Genomic DNA, 21,836 nt, shown 5'->3' on the forward strand with positions numbered 1-21,836 from the left:
GTTCTGGGGGTGTTCTGCTTGAATTTAAGGGGTAGCAGGAGGATGACAAGTCAGAGGAGGAGTGATCAAAGATAGGAGAAAAACCACAAAGTGTAATGTCAGGGAAGCTAAAGAAGGAGAGAAGAAAGGGGTGGTCATCAGTGTCAGATGCAGAAGAGACATCAAAGAGGGTGAGTACAATACCAGTGCCACTAGATTTGGGGGCAAAGAATTGTTTCCATAGAGTGAGGACCAGAAAAACCTAACTTGCTGCTATTTATTCCAAGGTTCCATCCTCTAGGCCACTTTACTTCCTTTCTCCAAGTCATACTACCAGAAAGATGTCCCTGATATTCCCACTTGTACCCATACTCATCCTAGAAGGCCTGGTAGATAGGAAGTCTCTTACTTTCTTTGCACATCAGTGAGGGTGATGCCCTGGTCTGTGACTTTAACATGGACCACAGTAGGCGTGGGGAGAGTGTCTCTCTCAAAGGTGGTAGAAATGGCCTTCTGCACGGCCATGGCCCCAGTCAATGTCTCCACACTCACAGAGCTCAAGTACAGGGCTTGGCAGCCTAGAGGATACAGACAAGAATCACCATTGTGTATTGAGGCTTCCTGCCACCCACTCTGGATCATCTACATGTGGCTCTTTCCTTCTCACCATTCAGATGGAGCCCATGCAGCATGACTTGCCCTCGACTTTATTTTTTGAGTGAGGGAGGGCTGTGCAGGTCACTAGCCTCACTTCTCCTCCAGAGCCACCTGAATCCAGTGACCAGATATTCATCAGGATGACAGGATGACCTTGCTATCCACTGCACACTAGTGCAGGAGTCAGGAGGACCTGAGTTCAAATCTTACCTCAGACACTTGACACTCACTAGCTGTGTGACCTTGGACAAGTCACTTAACTCCAATTGCCTCATCCTGGGTCATCTCCAGTCATCCTGATGAATATCTGGTCACTGGATTCAGATGGCTCTGGGAGGAGAAGTGAGGCTGGTGACCTGCACAGCCCTCCCTCACTCAAAAAACAAAGTCAAGTGCAAGTCATGTCATTATTTCTCTGATGGCATGGTCTTCTTCAGCAACAAAGGACAAACACATAAAACATAAAATGCTGCAAATGGTAGGGCTGAGTAGGAAGCAGCCCAGCAGGGAGGATGTGGGAATAGGTTTTGGATTGGAATTCAGAGTCAAATGGGAAGATTCTATGTTATCTGTGTCTCCTCGGTCTGCCATTCATGGGAGGGAGGGATTTGTGAGTTTATGACCATGTAAGGGTCCTAGCATGGGTTATCTATCCCAAATGTTATCTTCCCCTCCCTTGTTCATTCTGACAGGTCAGTGCTCATGAATCAATGTGCATGCGGAGGCAGGGATGGGAGACGAGAATCCAGCAACCCTATAGAATTCAATCCCAAGCCTTGCTTGGTAGGGGGAAGTGTGTGTGTGTGTGTGTGTGTGTGTGTGTGTGTGTGTGTGTGTGTGTGAAGGTGTGTGAGAGTATGTTCATGTGAGAGAGAGAGTGTGTGTGTGTGTGTGTGTGTGTGTGTGTATGTGTGTGTGTGGTCAGAAGTTGGGGTGGGAGGAAGGAATTGGGAGAATATGGAAGCTTCCAGATGTGACTTCAAGGTATGAGTTAATCCAGATGGCTAAAGTCTAATTAGGGGAGGAGGGGAGGCAACAAAGAATTGAAAGAATCTTTCTGGGAGGGGTCTCAGACTAAGAGAGGCAGCCTTCCCCCCACTCCCCCATACCGTAGGGTCCCCAGGCCCAGAGAGACCCACTAAAGATGAAAGGAATAATAGGATTTACAGCTGGTAGAGTTGGAAGGCCCTTCAGGCATCATCCAGTCCAACTCCCTCATTTTACAGAGAAGGTTCAGAGGTTAAGTGATTTGGCTAAGATCACAGGGCAGAGTAGAAAACTTGGGCCCTTGGTCTCCAAATTGGGTGTTCTTTCCTCTCTAACATGCTGCCTCTCAGACTCGAAGACTCCTCCTCACAGAGGGGACTCCTAGAGACAGCACACAGCGTGTGTGTGTGTGTGTGTGTGTGTGTGTGTGTGTGTGTGTGTGTGTGTATGTATGTATGTGTGTGTGTGTATGTATGTATGTGTGTGTGTATACAGGGTCAGGCACCCTTCTTTCATTCACAGAACATACTCTGGGCACACCATTGGACTAGATGGCCCCAGTTGCCCCCTATGCCCTGTTACCTTGCTGGCTGGCCAGTTTTAGCCTCTCTACTTTTACTATGAGGAGAGAAGAATGTAGCACCTTGTTAAAGGCTTAGAAATAAAGCCCTGATAGGAAACATGTGTGTGTGTGGAGGGGTTGGGGGTTGGGTGGGGGTGGGGAGAGAGGGGTTTGGGAGTGGGAGGTGGGTCTGGGCTGTCGGCTCCTCTGAGCCAAGACTGGCGCCTTCCCTCCTCCCTGTTAACCACTTACTGGCTGTTTTCTTCAATCGGGAGGCCTCGCTGTCTGCCTGGGGATCTGGGGCCCCATCTCCACCTCCCAATTCTAAACCAAAGAAAAACAACAGGCCCCCCAAGGGGTTGGAACAAATCAGTCCCTCTAACAAAGAACACCCCTCATTAATCCCTCCGAATTGCTCCTTCTAACTCCAACGTGTCTAAGTAGCCCAATATAATTATTGCAATTATGCAAATATGGGACGCTAGGCCTCTAGCCCTTTGGAAGTTTATTAATCTTTTGCTCTGGTCCCCTCCCCTTTTCCCACCCCCACCCACTTCTCCTTTGTTCATCACAATGTCCTCCTCACCCTGTTCCATCAGATTTCCTCTAGGATCTACTGAAACTCATGAACTTACCTTTCCTGGGGATGACTAGCTTACAGGGCAAGGCTAAGGGCATGATGGAGTGCTGGTACACAAAAGCCGACAAGCTGCCTGTAAGGAAAATGAGGTCACCAAAGTGGAACAGGACACACCATCGCTGCCCCTAAAGGCTGAAAGCTAGCTGCTGGGACCTTACCAAAGTAGGGTTCCTCCCCAGCCCCTTTGAGGTGCACCCCTTTGGCTGAAGATTCAATGAGAAAATGTCGGATGAGGTCAAGGTCACTGCCGTCTGCTCCTGAATATGGGCAAGAGGAATAGTGGGTGAATTACCAGCATTTAGAACATTTTAGCCTTTCCCTATCTTATTTCAGCTGCAAAGCCAGATTAAGAATGAGTTTCTAGGCTGTGTCTTGGAGAAAGCACAGCACAATGGAAAGAGTTACAAACTTGGCCTCCTTGGGTTTCCAATCTTAGTTCTCTCACTATCGCTCCCTGGGCCTCAGTTTCCTTATCTATAAAATGAGAGGATAGGATTAGCTGGTTCTAAAGTCCCTGCTCTAGACTGTAATCCCATTCAGACCCCCTGAATTAAGGCACCCCGCAGCAAAATCACCCTGATACAGATGACAATTTATTCTTCAAATCCTCTCAAGAAGCTGCCAACTTCTTTTTGGCTCCAAGTTCTACTAATACTCTTTCCTGTCCACCTGTGTGATTGAGAGCATGTGAATTCATTCATGTCTTTATGCCTCAGTTTCCTCATCTGTAATTTAAGGAATCTGGATGAACTAGATGGTCTCTTAAAGGTTCCTAAATTAGTGCTAAATCTTACGAACTGGGGAATTTTTCTCTGTATTTCAAGAACCTTCAATGGCTCTCGCTTGCTTTTCAGACCAAATCTAAACTCCTCAGTTTAGTTCTCAAAGTCTTTTATTTACTTCCCATGCTCTTTCTCTTAGAACTGATTTTCTTAATCTGCAGTATAGTTCCTTGCTATATAGCCAGATTTCCTGGTTCCTTATTTTCCTCCTCTGAGTCATTCTCTTAATCATGTCATTCTCTTGATTTGAGATGACCTACTTCCTCTCAGCTAAATCACAGTCTCTATGTTAACTGTCTACATGTAACCTTCCTTGACTTTCTATTGCCATTTTGTGTACTCAAAATGCCTCTGTTAATGCCTACAAATTCTTTTCAGTCGTATCTGACTCTTTATGACTCCATTTGGAGTTTTCTTGGCAAAGATGCTGGAGTGGTTTGCTATGTGCTTCTCTAGTCTGTTTTCCAGATGAGGAAACTGAGGCAAACAGGGTTAAGTGACTTGCTCAGGGTCACACAGCTAGTAAGTGTCTGAGGCCAAAATTGAACTCAGAAAGATGACTCTTCCTGACTCCAGGTCCTGCGCTCTATCCACTGTGCCACCTATCTGCCCTGCCTGTGGATTAGATTGAATTAGTATGTGCTTGGTTTCATCTTCCATTTATTTGATATGCGTTATCTCCTCAATAAGGACTACAAATTCCTTGAAGGCAGGATCCATTTCCTGGTGTAATTTCCATTCCAGCAACCTGGAAATTGGAGTTGGAGGATTTTGCTTTAAGTCTCAACTCTGAATCTCATAATTACTGTGTGATGACAGACCAGTCCTTTGCTTCCCTTACACCTTTCGTTCTCTTATCTTAAAATCAAGATAACAACCAAGTCTGGTTATTGTGAGGATCAAGGGGAATAATATGTATGAAGTGCTTTGTAATTATGATATCAATGGGAGCTATTATTAATCATTAGCTAAAATTATCACTTACTCGCTTTGTGACCCTGGGCAAGTCTCTTGATCCTATTTGCCTCAGTTTCCTCGTCTTGAAATGAACTGGAGAAGGAAATGGTGAACCATTCCAGTATCTTTGGCAAGAAAACCCCAAATGGTGTCATGAGGAGCGGGGCACCACTGAAAAATGACTGAATCACCACCGCCACCACAAAATTATACCTAATGGAGTGGGGTGCTTTTCGGTATATATACAGAGCCACTCAGGAAGAGGCACACTTTGATAACAGTCAGATTCCTAAGCCAGTGTCCTTGTGGTAGGGGAAGCTGGATTTACTCTTAGGTTGATTCTTGTTTCTTTTCCTTTCTTCATGGATTTGGACTCAGAGGACATAGGTTCCAATTCCAGTTCTTCCCCTTTCTGTCTATATGACCTTGGGCAAGTAACTTCCCTTCTCTGGACCTCAGTTTTCTCATCTGTAAAATGAGGGAGCTGGACTTGGTGACTTTATGAGGTGCTTTCCAAATCTAAATCCGTGACCCTATGGTTACCCCTCCCCATGCCCAGCGTTGATTTCAGGTCCTGAGGAGGCATGTCTCAGATTACCTGGTCTACTCTGAAGGGATGTTGGAGATTCCAGAACCTTCATGGCAAGGCCAAAGGACCCTCGATACGAAGTGCTGTCCCTGATCACGAAAGCACCTGGCTCCTCCATCCTCAGCAGCTCAATTGCTAAAATGGTGCTCATATTAGAGGTTGCCTCCCTCCCCCAAACCCTATTTACCTTCCTCCAGTGGATCCTGCTCTCCCATACCCATTTCAGATGGATCAACCAGCAAGGGACCCTCCCCTGTTCTTGGAAATGTTAGGAAAGCAGGTACTAAAGTCTCATGGACCCATTTTTGAGTCTTACCTACTTGTAGACAGGACATACTTTCTACTGTCTAATCTTGGCCATTCTGGCTGTAGGATCAACCTATTTCTTTCTGTGCTTGTATATATTTGTTTGTATATTGTCTCCTCCACTGGATTGGGAGTTCCTAGGGAGCAGATACTGTCTTCTGCATTTCTTTGAATCCCCAGTGCTTAATAAATGCTTACTAACTGACTGACAATGGTAGTGGAGAATGGCAGAACCACTGATTGACTTGACCCAGCTACCCCAGACCATTCCCTGTCCCTAAATGAACCATGGCACAGGATAAGTTTTGCTTTGGTTTAGACAGATGACTTTGATCTAGGGACTTAGCTTTCCTGTGACACCTCTCCAGTTTCAAAGCCTCTGTTGTCCCATTCCAGTTTGGCTTTGCTTCTCTCCCTTTCTCTTGTCTGCCCCTCCTCTCCTCCCTTCAGAGAGCATGTACCTTACCTTGATCCCGAGTGATGCTTGGTTTAAACCAGTACTTGGATGTGTCCATTACAAACTTCATGGTTGGTGGTGGAGTGTCTCTGCTGGGACCTGAGATGAAACATGGAAGAGAAGATTCTTGTAGGCTGTATCCCTGCCCTGCTAAACCAATGACAATGCCTTCTCAAATTTTATGTTTATAGCACCCTCAAATCGAACCAAAGGAAGGGTTTCTAGGGTGTGGGTATGGCTGAATTTGTAGACCCCTTTACACATTTAACCTTTGTGGCCATTAATTCCTTCATCACTAAGATGAAGGGTTATCTAAGTAGAATGTAAGGTCCTTGAGGGCAAGACTGTTTGGTTTTTGCTTTTGTATCTCCATTGCCTAGCATGTTACCTGGTGTCTAGGAGGTGCTTGAGGTCTTCTCTAACCCTAAATGTTATGAAACTCAGGATAATCCTGGCAATTAATCAGAATCAAATTGGCAAAAATTCAATTAAAAGGATAAAATCGTACCCTAGATTTGTGGCACTGCTCTGCCTGAATCTGTTCAATTTCATGGCTCATTCCCTCCCTACTTCTAAAATTGCCATATGACATATTTAACTTTTAAAAACCATGATCTGGTAGAAAGGATATTTTACTAGGAGTCAGTAGACCTGAATTCTAGGACTAACTCTTCCATTAATTTTGTATGTGGCCTTGTAGCAAATTGCCTTCCTTTCTGGGCTTCAGTTTCCTCATCTGTAAAATGAGGGGCTTAGATTAGATCATCTATGAAGTTCTTTCTAATTATGAAGGTCTATAAAATTAAAAGAAATTAGATTTGGAAGATTTTTGAAAAATTTGATATCTCGGGGAAGAAAAATACAAAACTAGAGAAGCCCAGGGTGACATGAAACTAGGCCCAGGGACCACAATGCTAAGGGAGCCCTGGAGGCAACATAGAACAGTTGATAGAGCAATAGATTTTGAAGTGAAAGGACCTAAGTTCAAATCCAGTTTCTGATGTGTGTTTCTCTTTCGTTGACAAAGAAGACCATGCCATCAGAGAAACAATGACATGACTTGCACTTGACTTTGTTTTGAATGAGGGAGGGCTGTGCAGGTCACCAGCCTCACTTCTCCTCCCAGAGCCATCTGAATCCAGTGACCAGATATTCATCAGGATGACTGGAGATGACCCAGGATGAGGCAATTGGGGTTAAGTGACTTGCCCAAGGTCACACAGCTAGTGAGTGTCAAGTGTCTGAGGTAAGATATGAACTCAGGTCCTCCTGACTCCTGCACTGGTGCCCTATCCACTACACCACCTAGCTGCCCCATAATTTCTGATGCTTGCTACCTATATGACTTTGGGCACACAGGTAATTTAGCCTGAATGATCCTCAATTTCCTCAGTTGTATAATACAGATACTGGGACTTTGAAGTCCTTTCAGACAGTTGTTATCAAGCATTCAGTAAGCACTTACTAAGTGCCAGGCACCATACTTAGGGCACAGCAGCTAGTGGCTGGGATGGAGAATATACTCTCCAGAGACATCATATTAATCTGTCCTATGAGTTGGAGATTCCATAGCTTGACACTGAACTAGACTTGAGAACTTCAGGGTTTAGCAAACTCTGGAACCAGCCCGCCATAGTGAAAAGAGCAGAAGATTTGAAGTCACAGAATCTAGGCTGAAATCCCAGTTCTGCCAGCTACTACCTGTGTAATCTTGGGTCAGTCATATGACCTTTCAGAGTTTTAGTTTCCTTATCTATAAAATGAAAGGGTCCACCTAGATGATTCCTAAGGTTTCTTCAAGTCCTAAAGCTATATGACATTCATTCATTCAATAAATGTTTAGTAAGCTCCTACTATGTGCCAGGCATTATACTAGCACTGAGGATACAAGAAGAGGCAAAAAGCCTTAGCTATGTGACCTTTGGCTTACTCACAAGGTCACAAGGAGGTGACCTCTGTACCTTAATAAAGCACCTAGCACTGTGACTGGTATATAGTAGGTGCTTAAAAATACTTATTTCCTCTCCTGTTTCATCTATAAAATGAAGAGTTGGACTAGTTAACCTCTGCTTCCTCCCATCTCTAGATTAGGATTCAGCCCATAGGATCTTTGAGCCCCTCGTTACTGAGGGGATTTCCAGTTAAAGGAAATAAGAGAATGAGATTTTTGGTAGATAAGGAAAGGATAGGGCCATATCTTATACTACCTTAATATCCTCTTGTATACTAGATTAAGGCTTAGCATCCAGAAGGAGCTCAATCATTGTTACTAATTTGGAAGACGAAAACTCACCCTCTGAGGAGGAGGTAAGGGAGGCATCTGAGGGGGTCTTGCTGTGGCTTCTGGGGGCTGCATAGGGGCTGCTGGGGGTGTCAACCACAGGCCCGACAAAGTTGTGATGTTGACGAGGAGGCTGTGAGGAGGCAAGGCCTGGTTCTGGGCAGCCATTGATCAGCACAATGGGGATGTCCACCATGGAATTTGCGATGGATGGGGGGCAGCTGCTGGCATGCTCCTTCTGCAGTGGAGGTAAGTGTGAGCCAGCAGGCTGGCCCAAGGTGGAGACTGGTGGTGTGAGTCCTGAATCAGGGCTCTGCAGGTGGAAGTAGCTGGGTCTCCCACTAGGAGATGAGGCACCAGGATTGTGGATACTGGAGGAAGAGCCCCTGGGGCATTCTGGGGACTTGTAGACAGGCTGGTGGCTGGAGGTGGTGGTGGGAAGCAGAGACTGGTTGCTGCAGAAAAAGAGAGAAGACAGGTTGGTGTGATGTCTCTGGAGGGCACATTCTCCATCCCAGGCAACTGCTGTGCCTTAAGTACAGTGCCTGGTAAGTAAATGCTTACCAAATGCTTGTTGACTGCCAGATTGCATCGGGCTTGATTAAATGCAGCTTGGCAGCCCTCCAAGTCAAGGTTTCTTAACCCTTAGACTTCTTCAAAAAATGTTAAATGTATAAAATGAAATACATAGGATTACAAAGGAAACCAATTATGCTAAAACAGTTATCCATCTATTTTTTAAAAAACAAGTTCATGAAAACTTGGAAAGACTTCCATGAACTGAGACAAAGTGATGTGAGTAGAACCAGGAGAACATTGTGCATAGTAGCAGCAATCTTATATGATGAATTGTGAATGACTTAGCAATTCTCAGTGATCCAAGATAATCCCAAAGGACTCATGATGAAAAATGCTATCCTCCTTCAGAGAAATAACTGATGTCTGAATACAAACTGAAGTTTTCTTTCTCCTTCCTTCCTTGCTTCCTAAAATGACTAATATGGAAATGTTTTACATGATTGTACATGTGTAACCTGTTTCAGATTGCTTACTGTCTCAGGGAGGCGAGGGAGGGATAGAATTTGGAACTCCAAACTTAAAAAAAAGAATATTAAAAACTGTTCTTACATGTAATTGGGGAAAAATGAAATATTATTTTAAAAAGAAACATATGCTCATGGACCTCAGATTAAGAGCTCCTGTTCTAAGCAAAGTGTCAGCCCAATTACAAAGAATAGCTAGAAGGTGCAGTGCATAGGATGGATACTGGGCTTAGAGTCAGGAATACTTGAGTTCACTTAATTAGCTGTGTGACCCAGGGCAAATTATTTAACCTCTTCCTGCTTCTGTTTCCTCAACAGTAAAATGGAAGTGATATCTGCACCTATCTCCCAGGGTTGTTGTGAGGTTCAAACAAGATAATATCTGGCATACGGTAGGTGCTTAATAAATGTTTGTTTCCTTCCTTGAATCTCCCCCAAAGATACTTAGCTATACATGACGGGCATAGAGGTCTCTCACTCAATCTCCTTTTCTAGGATCCTCCTCATCACGTGCCTCCCCTCCCCTTTGCCCCACTTTCCTCTTGATTCTGACTAATACTTACAGAGTTCTGTTTGAGGAGAGATTGACCCAAACATAAAGAAGTGAGTGGTTGGGCTCAGGCCAAATGTTCTCAGTCTCTAGGATAGAATATTGGATTACAATCTCAATAGGAACCAATAGTATGATATGCAGTCAAGAAAATCAATCAGATCCTAGGCAACGTCAAGAGTGATAAAGAGCCCAGAATTAGGGACATAGACAACAATCCTGCTATTGTCACCATGGTTGGACCACCTTTGGAGTACTTTGGGCACCCTAGTTTAGCAAGGACATTACTGAACTGTAGAATGTTCAAAGGAGACTATCTAGGACAGTAAATGGCCTGGTCCAACTACTGACCTCCCTGTCTTTCTTCAAGCATCAATTACCATTCCATATTCTACCAGAAGCCTTCCCTAACCATTCTGGATTCCAGGATTTTCCATCTTTTAATTATTTCCTATTTATCCTGTACATAACTTGCTTTGTAAATATTTGTTTGCATGGTGTCTCCTCCATTAAACTGTAAGCTCCTTCAGGGCAGGGAGTGTCTTTTGCCTCTTTTTATATTCTTAAAGCTTAGCATGGTGCCTGGCACATGGTAGGTGCTTAGTAAATATTTACTGAATGAATGAATGCTAGAGGAATATGGGTTGAAGGAATGAGGGATGTTTAGGTGCATGGAGAAGAGCTTGGGAGAGGGGAGGGCAGGAAAAAGGCAATGATTTTGGTGATTAGGTATTTGGATGGTTATCACAGAGAATGGAATCTGCCCTACACTGCTTGGCCCCAGATGGAAGAACTAGCCAGAATGGGTGGACACTCTGAATGGGTAGATTTGGTTTGATGTAAAGAAAAAGAATTCCTAACAATTAGAAATATTCAAAAGTGGAATGGGCCTTCTTGGAAGGTAGCCAGGGTTCCTTTCCCCTTCACTAAAGGACTCTGAGGATATTGTAGAAAAGTTTCTTGGTCAGGTTCAGATTGGACTAGATGGTTTTCCAATTCTGACATGCTATGTGATCTGTGTTCTTAGTCCTTGACATCAGGAAATTGGGGTTCAAATATCGCCTTTACCACTAACTTTGGGCAAATCACTTTACTCCTTTGGTCCTCAGTTTATTTGTTAATATAATGAAAGGGTTGGACTGGATGATCTAAAGTCTCTTCTAGGAGCTCTGGCAGCAATTATTATTAAACTATTAAAGCTTAAAACTACACTAAGACTTTTGGGACAGCCACCATACTACTTTATAACTGCCATATTGTACATGATTGTCTTATTTGAGCTTTATATGTCCCCTGAGTTAGGTATTTCATATTTGATTATATCTCTTTTATAGATAAGGAAATGGGGTTTAAGAGATTAAGTGATTTGTCAAGAGTCACACAGCTAGTAAGTGTAAAAGACAGGATTTGAACCCAGGACTTCCTGATTTCAAATGTAAAATATTCACATTGCCACACTGTTTCTTGTATGTTGTCAATGGCTCAGCCCAGTTACATGGATATGAAAGCAAACAGGCTCTAGTCAGTGTGTCCCAAACTGGACATCATTCTGCAGCCATCTCTATACCCTACTACCCACCAGCTGAAGGGAGCTCTGTGGTTTGCGGTTGGGGAGAAGGTCCTCTTTTTTTACATGCCTAAAGCATCTAGAACTGGAAAGGACTTTTGAGGCCACTGAGTCTGCCCCCCCCCCCCCCATTTTACAGATAAGGAAACCAAGGCACAGACAAATTAAATGACCTGCCCAGAATCACATTCAGTCAGTCCACAAGCATATATTTGGCACTTTCTTCATACCAGGTACTGTACAAAACACTGGGGGTTCAAAGAAAGGCAAGAAACAATCTGCTGTCAAGGAGCTTACAGCCTAACGGGGGAAACATACAAACTGGGGGCAGTCTCCCAGGGAGGAGGGATGTATCTGGGTCAGGATCTGAATTCAGGTCATCCTGACTCCCAATCCATCACCGTGTTACTTGTGTGATCTTGGGTAAGTTGCTTGACCTGCCTGAATCTCAGTTTTCTTATTTGTAAAATGAGGAAGCTGCAGTAAAGTTTCCAAGGTCCCTTGCAGCTTTGTCTATCTCTTTACGAGCCTGTGACTATGATCTTTCTAACATGTTTCCAGCTTGGGACTGCATGATAAAAAGCAAGCTGGCAAATCCATAAAGTGGATGATAGCAAAGGGACCGTAATAAGGAAAAAATCTAGAAAGAATAAAACTTGGCTTCCCTTTAGATTTCTTCTTCCTATAGGGGTTTTCTAAGAGTATTTTCTGCATGTACTTAGAGGATTTGGGCAGCTAGGTGGTACAGTGGTTAGAGCATCTGGTCTGGAGTCAGGAAGACCTGAATTCAAATCCAGCCTCAGATACTTACTAGCTATATGACCTTGTACAAGTCACTTAACCCTGTTTGCCTCAGTTTCCTCATCTGTCAAATGAGCTGGAGGAGGAAATGGCAAACCTCTCCAGTATCTTTGCCAAAAAAACCCCAAATAGGGGTTGACTGAAATGACTGAACAACAACAAAAAGAGGGTTTAGACCTTAAAATAATGCATTTTGTTTGTTAACTTCTTAATATAGTATTCATAGTGAGGTAGAAAGAGTGCTGCATTTGGAGGCAGGATCTGGAGTTTGACTCCTACCTCAGACCCTAGTCAGGTTAGCTATGTGACTATGGATAGGTTACTTAACTTCTCAAAGACTTAGTTTCCTTGTTTGTAAAATGTGGACAGTATGTTGGCATGATCTTTCTCAGCAGATTTCTCCTTGAGGTGTTATGTATAGGTCAGATTTTCATAAAAAGAATCTCATTTTAAACACATGAGCTCCTCATTTAAATGAATTGATTTGTAAAGTGAAGAGCCTTTAATTCATCCTGAGAGAAAAATATCATTCACAGATTTTCTGCTTAAAGTGAGGCCCACCTCCAGATCATTCTGCCAATGGTGCTGAGCAGAGGCTGGTTTGGTTACTAGGAAGGGAGGGGGAGCAAGTAAAAATGGATGTACCTGCCAAACACATAGCTGGTATCAGAGCCTGGGCTGCTGGACAACAGAGAAGCCCCACTGCCTCTCTGCAGTGCCCAGCTACCCAGTGAGGGCCTTGGCATAGCTCCTGAGCCTGGAGAAGCTTCCTGGAGGAAGCTGTCCCTCTGGGGACCAGCGGTCTTGTTCTTGGAATGGGGAATGGAGATACCAGGGGAGGGCAGGTGATGAGATGACTGCTCTCCCATGGGGGGTGGAGGCTGATGCAGGTGGTGATGTCCCCTGTGCTGGTTCCCAGAGAAAATGAGGCTCTCGCTGCTGGCACTGTTTTCACGGGGGGTGTCTCTGCAAAGGAGGATGCCGCCGCTGAGAGGTGATCCACAGGAAGGGATGACAGAGGGACTGGTACAGCGCTGAGGAGGTTCCTGGCACCTTGATTTGGTGGATGTCACCTCAATGTACTTGATATCTTGTGGAGAGAGAAGAAGAAAGTCAATTGTCATCATTTAGGCAGCCATGCTTGACTGGAACCTCTCTAGAAAAGAGGCTTCTTTCTAAAAGAAAGAAGAGCTGGATTCTTAGGAGTTGTTATGGGAACCCTCTCCCCAGCCTCCTCCAGGCACACAATCATGAGGCTAGGCTGCTGCTCTTCCTTTTCGCTGTTCCACCATCCCCATGCCTAACCCTGGGGCAGAAGAGCTTGATTCAAGAGAATCTGCCTCTAACAGCGGCTGGGTGACCTTGGGCATATTACTTAACTTCTCTGAGGTCTGACTGGCTTATCCATAAAAGAGGGTATTGATCTAGAAGATGATGTCTAAGATCATTTCTGGCCCTAAATCTTATGATCCACCCCAGGGCCCTGGAGACATGGTTTACCTCCTGCCCTTCTTTCCCCCTGCCCCTCAGGTAAGGGGAATTTTGTTTCATTTTACTATCCTGGACCCATCACCAAGTGTGTTCCTTATTTTGGAACTGAGTCCTGCCTTAGTCCTGCCCTATCTATTTCCTCTTCCTGTCCCACTGCTCTGGTTCTGGCCCTCCCAGAACCATCTCTGGCTCCTGCATGTGGGCCCCTGGTTATGACTGTAATGCCTGAGCTTGTAGCAGCCTGTAGTAGGGTGGGGCCCATCATCTGGCCCCTTCTTGCACAGCAGTTCTGGCTCTGTCCTTACCTGCTCATTAAGACCTTGTTTTGCCAGCAGGGGATGGTGGTGATGGTGGGATGACGTCAGAAGGAGAGTCAAGGGGCTGGGCTTGGCCTAGACTCTTTGGGTGGGTGTTGACAGGAGAGGCTCAGCCTGTGCTCTTCTGCCTGTCCTTAAGCTAGAGTGGGACTCCCACTGCTAAATGGAATGAAGACTAGGGAGGAAGGTGCTCTGAAATTGCTAGAATATAATGAAAGAAGCACAGTGCTTGGCACATAGTAAGCATTTAATACTTCATTCAGAGCTGGACTTTCTCAGAATACCACAGGGCCTTTGCCTGAAGTTGGGGCAGCTGTATTCGGAGGAACCTGTTTTATTTGCTCTTTTTTAGGAGTAAAGGTCAGCTGTTAACCCTGAACACTGCCTAATAATCTAGTACTGTGGGGGTCCATCAGACAGCTTTGAAAATTTCTCCCTAGTACCTTTGACTTTGTTCCTGGAGCCCTATTAGCTCTATGGGATGGAAAGGGAGTAGGGGTTGGGGAAGTGTGCTACTGGAAAGGAAGGTAGAGAGGGAGACTGAGTCAGTGATGTTGTCCTTTGGATGCCAGGAGGTAGATATAATTGGGAGTGGAAGAACACAGTGGATTTCTTCACTCCCATAACCAAGGTGTGGCTCTTGTTTATCAGGACAAACAAAAGGAGCCCTCAGGGCACCCATGCAGTCAGTTACTAATGGGCAAGTCTGAGCTGAGCACTGGGTCATTTGCCAGGTGCCAAGAGCAGGAGCAGGCAGGGTGGAGGGAAGGGGTGATGGTGGGTTATTAAAACTAAAAGCCCTTTACTGTGGACAAGAATTTACCTGGGAGAAACATGTTGGAAAGTGAAATAGGGCAGCCTACGTAGAAGGAATTGCTTAGCTCTGGGCATCATGTTTTAAGAGGAATCGACACAAGCTGGATGATAGATATAAACTCTAAAAGAAGATCTTGAAGGATAGAAGATTGGGTTGAATTGAATTTAGTAAAGGGAAATATAATATAGGATCAAAGGGTGATTGATCCAGAGTTGGAGGGGACTTCAGAGGCCCACGTAGTCCAACCTCCTCATTTTACAGATGAGAAAACTGAGGCCGAGGCAGTTCAAGTGACTTGCTCAAGATCACTAAGTTAATAGTAGTCATCCTTTCCAAGTCCAAGATTCTGTGAAAATGGAAAAGTTTAAGTTTATCCAGAGGAAAGACCAGGATGGTAAAGGTCTTATGAGGAAGGTCCTATATGAGATGTCAGGCTGGATGAATCACAAGCCAGAATTGAGGTTGCTGGGAGAAATATCAAGAGTCTCAGAAATGCCCGAGAAGATACCACTCTGATGGCAAAAAGTGGAAAAGAATTAAGAAGCCTCTTGACAAGGATAAAAGAGGAGAGTGTAAAAACTGGCTTGAAACTTAACATCAAAAAAAACTAAGATCTTGGCAACTCCCTTCACTTCCTGTCAAACAGAGAGAGAAGAAATCGAAATAATGTCAGATTTTATATTATTGGGCTCAAAGATCACTGTGGATAAGGATGGTAGCCATGAACTTAAATGACCCTTGTTCCTTAGAAGGAAGGCTATGGCAAATCTGGACAGCGTACTAAGAAGCAAAGACAACACCTTGCGGACAAAGGTCTGTACAGTCAAAGCTATGATTTTTCCAGTAGCAATGTATGACTGTGAGAGTTGGACTATAAGGAAAGCTGATCACCAGAGAATAGATGCTTTTGAATTGTGGTGCTAGAAAAGACTTTTGAGAGTCCCTTGGACAGCAAGGAGGTCAAATCAGTCAGTACTTAAAGAAATTAATTCAGGCTATTCCCTGGGAGGTCAGATACCAAAGCTGAAGCTTAAACACATTGGCCCCATAATGAAAAGATGGAACTCATTGGAAAAGATCTTGATATTGGGAAAGACTGAAGGCAAAAGGAAAAGTGGACAGCAGAGGATGAGATGGATAGTTAGAGTCATGGAAACAATGAACATGAACTTGGACAGACTTTGAGAGATAGTGAAGGATAGAAGGGGCTGATGTCCATGGGGACATAAAGAGTTGCACATGACTGAACGATAACAAGAACAAATCAATGAGGAAGGAAGGAAGTGGCGATTGTTCACCTGAATGTACTATGACCATGACAGCTCTCTCCAAATACTTAAAAAAATATTTTGTGGAAGAGAGAAGATTTATTCTGCGTTGTTCCTGAGAACAGGACTGATAGGTAGGAGCCACAAGGAAACTGATTTTAGCTCAATATTTAAGGAAGAACTTTCCAGCAGCCAGCCGTGGAACATGCAGGGACCTGGGAGAGGGTAAACTCCCTGTTACTCAAAGTATTCAAACAAAGGTGAATGACCAGGATCACAGATTTTTAGAGTTGGAAGGACCCTCAGACACCATCTAGCCTCACCCATGTCTGAAAAAAAACAACAACCTTATAGACATGTTGAGAGGATAACTGAATTAAATGGATGTTATGGGATGACATTCAAGGATCCTTCTAATACTAACATTCTAGGAGGAAAGGATACAGCAAGATGGCTTTCCCTTTAGATAGACCTTGAGAGCAGGGATTTTTTTTTAATTTTTCTTTGGCACTCAATGCATACCAAAGCGCCTCAAAGGTAGTGGGTGCTTCATAAATTCTAGTGGATTGATTCCTCCTGTATCCTTGTGTTTTTGTGATTATGATTAAAGTCTCCTCATCCCCAGCCTGTCTGGCAGGCACATCTTGATGATGTCAGATCATAGGTGGGCAGCCACTGAAAGTCATTGAAACTCCAGTCCATCAAGAGAAAAAAAAAGGAGGCTGGGCAAATCCTCAGTCTCGTGAACGTCTGGAAACATGTCTCATCACCAGCTCTGTATGGTCCACCTAGGGTGAGTAGAGACAATTTTGGGGGAAGATATCAATGGGAGCTAGCTTTTTAAAAATGGTCTGCAAGTTCAAGGTGTCAAGAGTGTGACATGGGAACCAACAATTCAGATGCTCTCCTAGGCTGCACTAAGAAACATACTATCCAGAAGGAGGGGAAACCTTAGGCTTGATATGCTCTGTCCTGGACTGTTGTGTTCAAATTTAGGCTCCATATTTTAAAAAAGACATGGACAGGTTGGAGAATGTTCAGATGAGGGGAAACAGGATATCAAGAGGCCTTGAGACTAGACTGTATATAAGTTCAGTGGAAGGAATTGAAGGTATTTATCATCAGGAAGAGAAGGCTTGGGAAGAGGATGGGAGGGATGTTGAGGACATTATTGCTGTCACTGAGTATTTGAAGGGCAGTCAAACAAACAAACAAAAAAAGAACAAACAACATGGGCGGGGGCTGGACTTAAAGTTAGGAAGACCTGGGTTCAATTTGCCTTAGACACTTTTTAGTTTTGGGCAAGTCTCTAAAACACTCTGAGCCTCATTTTCCCATCCATAAAATGAAGGGGATGGATTAACTGGCCTCTTGAGCCCTTTCTATCTCTTAATCTATGGGCCCATTAGGCTTGTTCTCTGCTTGGCTTTAATGGGTAGATTGTATAAAGAGGTAGAGTTATGTGTGATGGAAGAAAAAATAATTCCCAATAATTAGAGCAATCCAAAAGTTGAGTTCCTTCCTTCCTTCCTTCCTTCCTTCCTTCAGATCCTTCTGACTCTAGGGTCACTGCTCTATCTGGTGCACCATCCAGCTGCCCCAAGAAGTTTCTTAATCAAATATGGATTGAACTAACTGGCCTTTGAGTTCTCTTTCCCACTCTGCTCTCTTCTTTTCCACCTAATCCATTTCCCTAGTGGAACCTAAAGATCCCTGTCTCCTCATAACCTTAGTTTCCCTTCTCCAGAGGAGTAACTAGTTTACTTTGAGCTCAGAGGCCCCAGGATATGGGGATGGGGGAAGAGGATCCTCTTCCAAGAGGATACAAAGGTTATCCATGTCCATTAAAGCACCCCATAGAGTGTGTAAAACACCCACCTAATGTCATTAATAACCTCATTAAAATAGTTTGACTCTATTAACAGTAATTAGCTCCTAAGCTCTCTCTCTTGGGCAATTCATCATTCCCAACTGGCCCTAACAAGCAATAATGACCACTAGAGGGATAATTATAGTTTTCGTAACTAGTATGGAAGGTGGCCCAACTCTGAGGGGAGAGGTAGGAGAGAAGAGGAGCAGGCTTAATCTCCATGTTAAATCCTAACTTTAACTTTTAGAGTCAGACTTAAATCTGGGGTGGTGGTTGTTCATCCTTGCTTCTCGAAGAGGATTGATGACATCACAAGGGTGATATCTTGACATGTGAGTGAATTGGATTGAAGTGAGGTAGAGCTGTGCAAAGTCAATAGCCTCACTCTCTTCTCCAGAGTCTTCCGAATCCAGGGGCAAGAAAAACATCAAGATGGCTGGCGATGGCCCACAATATTATGGTATCATAAAAATTAAAAAGCCGTTTAAGAAAGGAATGAAAATTAATTGGAAATCAAATCTGAGGTTAAGACTTACCTGAATCTCAACTTAGCTCTAGGCCCAACACTAATTTCATTCCCAATTCTCCTGTTAATTTGAACTTCATCCCTAGCATTGACCCTCACCTAAACCCAAATGTGGGCAAGTCGGATCATCTCATTTCCCTGGACCACAATTTCCTCTGTTCAAAACTGAGGACGTTGAACTATCTAAGTCTCTCCAGCCCTTTCTCTAATGTTGACAACCCTCTTGTAACTCTAACCTTGATGTCACCCAGCTTTTAGGCTATGGTTTCTTGTTTTTGTTCAGTCGTGCCTGCCTCTCTGTGACCCCATTTGGGGTTTTCTTGGCAAAGATGCTGGAGTGGTTTGTCTTTTCCTTCTCCAGCTCATTTGACATTTTACAAACGGAGACAGACAGGGTTAAGTGACTTGCCCAGGGTCACACAGCTAGAAAGTGTTTCAGGCTAGATTTGAACTAAGGTCCTCCTGACTCCAGGACCACCTAGCTTCTCCTTAGGGTTCAATATCCTCATCAATATGGTGGAATGGATGCTCCTTGATCCTCACAATAGAGAGGTCTCCCTGAGTCCTGTAGGTGGGCTGAGAGTTAGAGTTCAGAGAATAGTGAGGACCTGTAGATCAAAGTTTCAACTGAGAAAGGAAGACAGATTCAAAGATGAGGTTTTAGTATGGCTAAGCTCAGCTCTGTAGGACTCAGTCCTATCTGGGGGGTGGGAATTGTGGAGAAGAAGAGAAGGGTTTTGGGGGATCCTGATCAGTGAGGATCCTCTCTCCACTCATCCCATCCCAGGGGGCCCTTGGAAACAGAGGGAGACATCCCCACCTCCCAGGCTATATCATATAATCTTAGATTTGGGAGAGACTTGAGAGATCATAGAGTCAGGGATCCTTAACCCAGGGCCCATGACATTCTTGTTGCTGTTTTGAAATATTCTGATAACTGAATTTCAATAGAATTAATTTCCTTTGTAATCCTATGCATTTTATTTTATGCATTTAAGAACATTCTTCTGAGAAAGCATCCAAAGGACCCATAGGGGTCCGTGACACACAAAAAAGTTATAACCTCTGATCAAGTCCAACCACCTGATTTTACGGAAGGGGAAACCGAGGCTTACAGTAGAGGAAATGTCAAGGTCACAAGCATAGTCAGTGGCAGAGCTGAGACAGGAACTCAAGTCCTCTGACTTTACATGTTGGGCTGTTCTGAGGGAAATTCTCTTCCTGGTAGCAGGCCAGTGTCCCTTGTTTCTCATCACCAGCTACAAAGTCATCCCATTTTATTTAGACGCAGTTAGATGGATGACTTAGTGGATAAAGTACTGGGCCTGGAGCCAAGAAGATCTGAGTTCAAATGCTGCCTTAGACATTTACTAGTTTTGTGACCTTGGGCAAGTCAATTAGCTGCTTGCCTCAGTTTCCCCATCTGTAAAATGGAGATAATAATAGCACCTTCCTCTCAGGTTTGTTGTGAGAATCAAATGAGATAAATAACTGTGCTTAGGATAGTGCCTGGCATACAGTAGGTGCTTAATAAATGCTTGTTTCTTTCTTTCTATTCAATATGCCCTGGGCATGACATGTTTTGTGCAAAGGTCCCCTTTGGCGGTCTGGTGAAGACTAGGGCTCCCTTCTCAGAATAATATTTTTTAAAGTACAAAGGAAACCAATTATATTGAAATGTAATGATCAGTTTTTATTTTAAGACTTGGCCATGGAGAGGTCAAGTCACTGGCTGGGAAAATGCCCAGAAAAGGGAAAAGAAATAAGACTATAGAAGGTTACTTTCTTGGCGAACAGGCATTTCCTCCCTTCCTTTCTGATGAGGAAGAACAATGCTTACCATCAGGCAAAGACACAGAAATCAAGGCTTCTGTGTCCCAGCCCACCCAATGGGCTCAGGCCATGGAAGAGCTCAAAAAGAATTTTGAAAATCAAGTTAGAGAGGTAGAGGAAAAGCTGGGAAGAGAAATGAGAGACATGAAGTCAAAGCATGAACAGCAGATCAGCTCCCTGCTAAGGGAGACCCAAAAAAATGTTGAAGAAATTAACACCTTAAAAACTAGCCTAACTCAATTGGCAAAAGAGGTTCAAAAAGCCAATGAGGAGAAGAATGCTTTCAAAAGCAGAATTAGCCAAATGGAAAAGGAGATTCAAAAGCTCACTGAAGAAAATAGTTCTTTCAAAATTAGAATGGCACAGATGGAGGCTAATGACTTTATGCAAAACCAAGAAATCACAGAACAAAGAGAGAAGAATGGAAAAATGGAAGATAATGTGAAATATCTCATTGGAAAAACAACAGACCTGGAAAATAGATCCAGGAGAGACAATTTAAAAATTATGGGACTACCTGAAAGCCATGATCAAAAGAAGAGCCTAGACATCATCCTTCATGAAATTATTAAGGAAAACTGCCCTGAGATTCTAGAACCAGAGGGCAAAATAAATATTCAAGGAATCCACAGAACACCGCCTGAAAGAGATCCAAAAAGAGAAACTCCTAGGAACATTGTGGCCAAATTCCAGAGTTCCCAGGTCAAGGAGAAAATACTGCAGGCAGCTAGAAAGAAACAATTCAAGTATTGTGGAAATACAATCAGGATAACACAAGATCTAGCAGCCTCTACATTAAGGGATCGAAGGGCATGGAACAGTATATTCCAGAAGTCAAAGGAACTAGGACTAAAACCAAGAATCACCTACCCAGCAAAACTGACTATAATACTTCAGGGGAAAAAATGGTCTTTCAATGAAATAGAGGATTTTCAAGTATTCTTGATGAAAAGACCAGAGCTGAAAAGAAAATTTGACTTTCAAACACAAGAATGAAGAGAACCATGAAAAGGTGAACAGCAAAGTGAAGTCATAAGGGACTTACTAAAGCTGAACTGTTTACATTCCTACATGGAAAGACAATATTTGTAACTCTTGAAACATTTCAGTATCTGGGTACTGGGTGGGATTACACATGCACACACGCTCACATACATAGAGACAGAGTGCACAGAGTGAATTGAATAGGTTGGGATCATATCTTTAAAACAAAATGAAATCAAGCAGTGAGAGAGAAATATATTGGGAAGAGAAAGGGAGAAATTGAATGGGGCAAATTATCTCTCATAAAAGAGGCACTCAAAAGACTCATTAGTGGAGGGATAAAGAGGGGAGGTGAGAGAAAAACATGAAGTCTACTCTCATCACATTCCACTAAAGAAAAGAATAAAGTGCACACTCATTTTGGTAGGAAAACCTATCTCACAATACAGGAAAGTGGGGGATAAGGGGACAAGCAGGGTGGGGGGGATGATAGAAGGCAGGGCATGAGGAGGAGAGTGCAATTCGAGGTCGACACTCATGGGGAGGGATAGGATCAAAAGAGAATAGAAGTA

At 43.7% G+C, this 21,836-nt stretch overlaps 1 protein-coding gene and 1 long non-coding RNA gene across 5 annotated transcripts in view; one reads left to right on the plus strand and one right to left on the minus strand.

Annotated features, from left to right (window-relative positions):
* The window catches only part of TNS4 (tensin 4), a 50,732-nt gene that overhangs the window by 15,769 nt on the left and 13,127 nt on the right, over nt 1-21,836 (minus strand). For all 3 annotated transcript variants that reach the window (XM_072646370.1, XM_072646369.1, XM_072646368.1), the window contains exons 3-10: nt 12,804-13,248; nt 8,210-8,652; nt 5,926-6,015; nt 5,163-5,288; nt 2,984-3,082; nt 2,821-2,898; nt 2,438-2,509; nt 389-557 (exon numbers count right to left, since the gene is read on the minus strand). In XM_072646370.1, the coding sequence (XP_072502471.1) occupies nt 389-557; nt 2,438-2,509; nt 2,821-2,898; nt 2,984-3,082; nt 5,163-5,288; nt 5,926-6,015; nt 8,210-8,652; nt 12,804-13,248 (1,522 nt within the window). The remainder of the gene's footprint in view (nt 1-388; nt 558-2,437; nt 2,510-2,820; nt 2,899-2,983; nt 3,083-5,162; nt 5,289-5,925; nt 6,016-8,209; nt 8,653-12,803; nt 13,249-21,836) is intronic.
* LOC140528488 (uncharacterized) overlaps nt 1-21,836 on the plus strand; it is a 100,051-nt gene that overhangs the window by 12,142 nt on the left and 66,073 nt on the right. For both annotated transcript variants that reach the window (XR_011975204.1, XR_011975203.1), the window contains exon 2: nt 9,559-9,632. This is a non-coding gene — a long non-coding RNA (uncharacterized lncRNA). The remainder of the gene's footprint in view (nt 1-9,558; nt 9,633-21,836) is intronic.

The sequence above is a fragment of the Notamacropus eugenii genome, chromosome 2 (genome assembly GCF_028372415.1).
Source record: "Notamacropus eugenii isolate mMacEug1 chromosome 2, mMacEug1.pri_v2, whole genome shotgun sequence".
Lineage (NCBI taxonomy): Eukaryota > Metazoa > Chordata > Mammalia > Diprotodontia > Macropodidae > Notamacropus > Notamacropus eugenii.